At 50.1% G+C, this 2,500-nt stretch overlaps 1 protein-coding gene across 1 annotated transcript in view; it reads right to left on the bottom strand.

Moving 5' to 3' along the window:
- Positions 1–2,500, bottom strand: part of LOC134100664 (cAMP-specific 3',5'-cyclic phosphodiesterase 4D-like) — a 54,396-nt gene that overhangs the window by 37,919 nt on the left and 13,977 nt on the right. Inside the window, exon 3 of the mRNA XM_062554020.1 lies at positions 1,704–2,041. Within this exon, the coding sequence (XP_062410004.1) occupies positions 1,704–2,041 (338 nt within the window). The remainder of the gene's footprint in view (positions 1–1,703; positions 2,042–2,500) is intronic.

Genomic DNA, 2,500 nt, shown 5'->3' with positions numbered 1-2,500 from the left:
ATCAGGACAATCTAAGAAGTGGGTTACTTTTGTTCACGATCACGTGGATGATGAAAATGATTTCGTTTCTGCGCTCCGTATAACAAAGACGTATGCTTAAACGTGCCTTTAAGTCATCAATGAGCTGGTGTGATGATTAGTGAGAGTCAAGAACTCGGTGAAATCGGGTGGAGTGAAGGGAAAGTTCCCTCTGACACGGAATGACCCTGGACGAAACCGAACGTTAATCAGAGACATTCTCAGCGAGAACAATCGTCATGCAAAACAATCGCACCTCTACCTTACCGTCTGAAACCCTGAAACGAAGATGGCCAAGACATCCTTGATTTCTTCAATCCCGGTCGATGTCCGGTATCAACTGCATATGTCGGATCCATGTTGTAGGTTAGCCGACCTATTCCGCTGTTTCTCCTTGTCGGCGAAACACTCTCCCTTTTCGCGCGCCCTAGAACGCGATCTCTGAGCGTATCCGGTGCTAGGAATTCGAGACCGACTGCTGATGCTGCAGCCTCTAACCGCTTTCTGCTCGCTCGTTATTCTCTCTCTGCCGCTGCCGGCTCGAGAGATGCTCTGCCCGCCCGTATAAGTCGCGTCCCCTATCTGAAAACGCCAGAGTTTGCACAATCCGCCATCACAAAGCACATACTGTAACTCTGGCACTGGGATTTGTGCATAGACGCTCATCTTTGTGCCATTAGTGTTGGAGTATTGGAAACGATAATTTGATAGACCTATGAACACATGATATAGACCTTGGCTACTAGCCTTTACATAGCCTACAGTATATTGCCCTATACCGGCCCATGTACAGTAGCACATGGCATGGGGCAGCAAGTGGAAGTGTCTCCATGGCCCATTCGGTGCAACAAATAAATGAATTTATGAAAGAAACCGTGTTCACCACGGTTACAGCCTGCTCCTACGATTGGCAGCTGTTAACTGAGCACTCTAGTTTCTGGTCATGCTAATTAATAACCATAATTGTGCCTGATCGTGTCTGATGGATCCTCAGGAGGTGCCACATGACAGTGTGCTGGAGCTGTGCTGGAGTGGGCGACATTTGTGGGTGTGGTGTGGAGTGTGTGTGTGTGTTTGTGTGTCAGATTGTGTCTGAGTGGTCAATATAGGCTACTGGACTAGTGCCATTGTGTGCTGCGGTCGGCAGAACTAGGCTACCTGTTTGGGGAGGGTGCTTCTTTACTTTCATTTGGTGTTTAGTTAGTGTTCTAGTTTATCCGTTTGTAGGATGTTCTTCGTTTCTTTTGAACCGTCATTTTGATTTTTACAATAATTTTAAGTTCCTTCTTTTGTCACTACTTTTTCTATTCTATTGAGTTTGAACTATTGCATTATACCTCTGCAGTGTGCAGTTGTTGTGTAGGGAGGGGGTTCTATTGAATATTTACGTTGAGCTGTGAACTTAAAGAAGCAAACTGTGCACATATTCACATGTGCATGTTTGGGCGTGGGTGAGAAAAATAACAGCTAGCACACATGCACACACTCTCTCGTTTACACTCTCTTTCTCTCTCACACTGTTTCTCTCTCACACACTCTCTCTCTCTCTCTCTCTCTCACACACACACACACACACACACACAGTTTAGTTGTGCCTCACTTGCTCCCAAAAGCAGGCAAGGTGGAGTCAAAAAAGCACGCACACACACACACACACACACACACACATACACACACACACACACCTGAAGGGGTCAGCGGAGGTGATGTTGATGAGTGGCGGGGGCGGCTGGATGGCGAGGCTGGAGGGTCGTGTGGCGGAGGGCTCTGCCGGTTCTCGTCCCCAGTCGTTCTGCTCGGCCTGCCTGAAGGCCAGAGGGGGGAGCTGGAGGGTGCGGCTGGACCTCCTCCTCACCGCCACTCCTCCCGTCGGCTCTCCTCCGCCTCCTCCTCCCCCCAGGACCGCCGATGATGCCTCCTCCTCCCCGGCGGATTCCCGACGGCCCGGCGCACTCCCAGGGGCCGGCTCTGGGGCGGCTTTACACACCGGCGCTGGACTGGTCTCGGTGATCCGCTCACACACCTGGCCAAACACACAAACAGCACAGGGAGTCAGCGACTCGTGTTAAGAACAGCAGCGATTAAAGATCAATCGACACGCCTGTTAACAGTCTGTTGCTTCACAATCTTGTTTCTTGGTCTCTTTTACCGTTTTTAAACTTAAAAAAAGGCAACACATACTGGAGCTGCTTCAGCAGCAGCAGCAGCATTGAACAGAAGTCAGTGACTAAACCAGCAGAAGCAGGAGCAATTAGCAGGAATCGCATTAAGTAGCTGTAATAGTCACAGTCGCAGCTGTAACAACAGTAGCAACAGTCTTGGGCTCCAGCAGCGCTCATCTCCAGCATCGTGCTGTGGTGTGGTGGAGACTGCACAGCTCTCTGACCCTGGGTGCTCTGCAGCTGACTGAGTCACTGAGTGATGGGTCTCCATGTGACAGCACTCTCCAAGTGCCGCGCATGAGAACTCTTCTCACGCCAAA

This window comes from Sardina pilchardus, chromosome 14 (assembly GCF_963854185.1).
Source record: "Sardina pilchardus chromosome 14, fSarPil1.1, whole genome shotgun sequence".
NCBI classification, from domain to species: Eukaryota; Metazoa; Chordata; class Actinopteri; order Clupeiformes; family Clupeidae; genus Sardina; species Sardina pilchardus.
The sequence above is the reverse complement of the archived record's forward strand: the minus strand, read 5'-3'. Positions and strand labels throughout refer to the sequence as shown.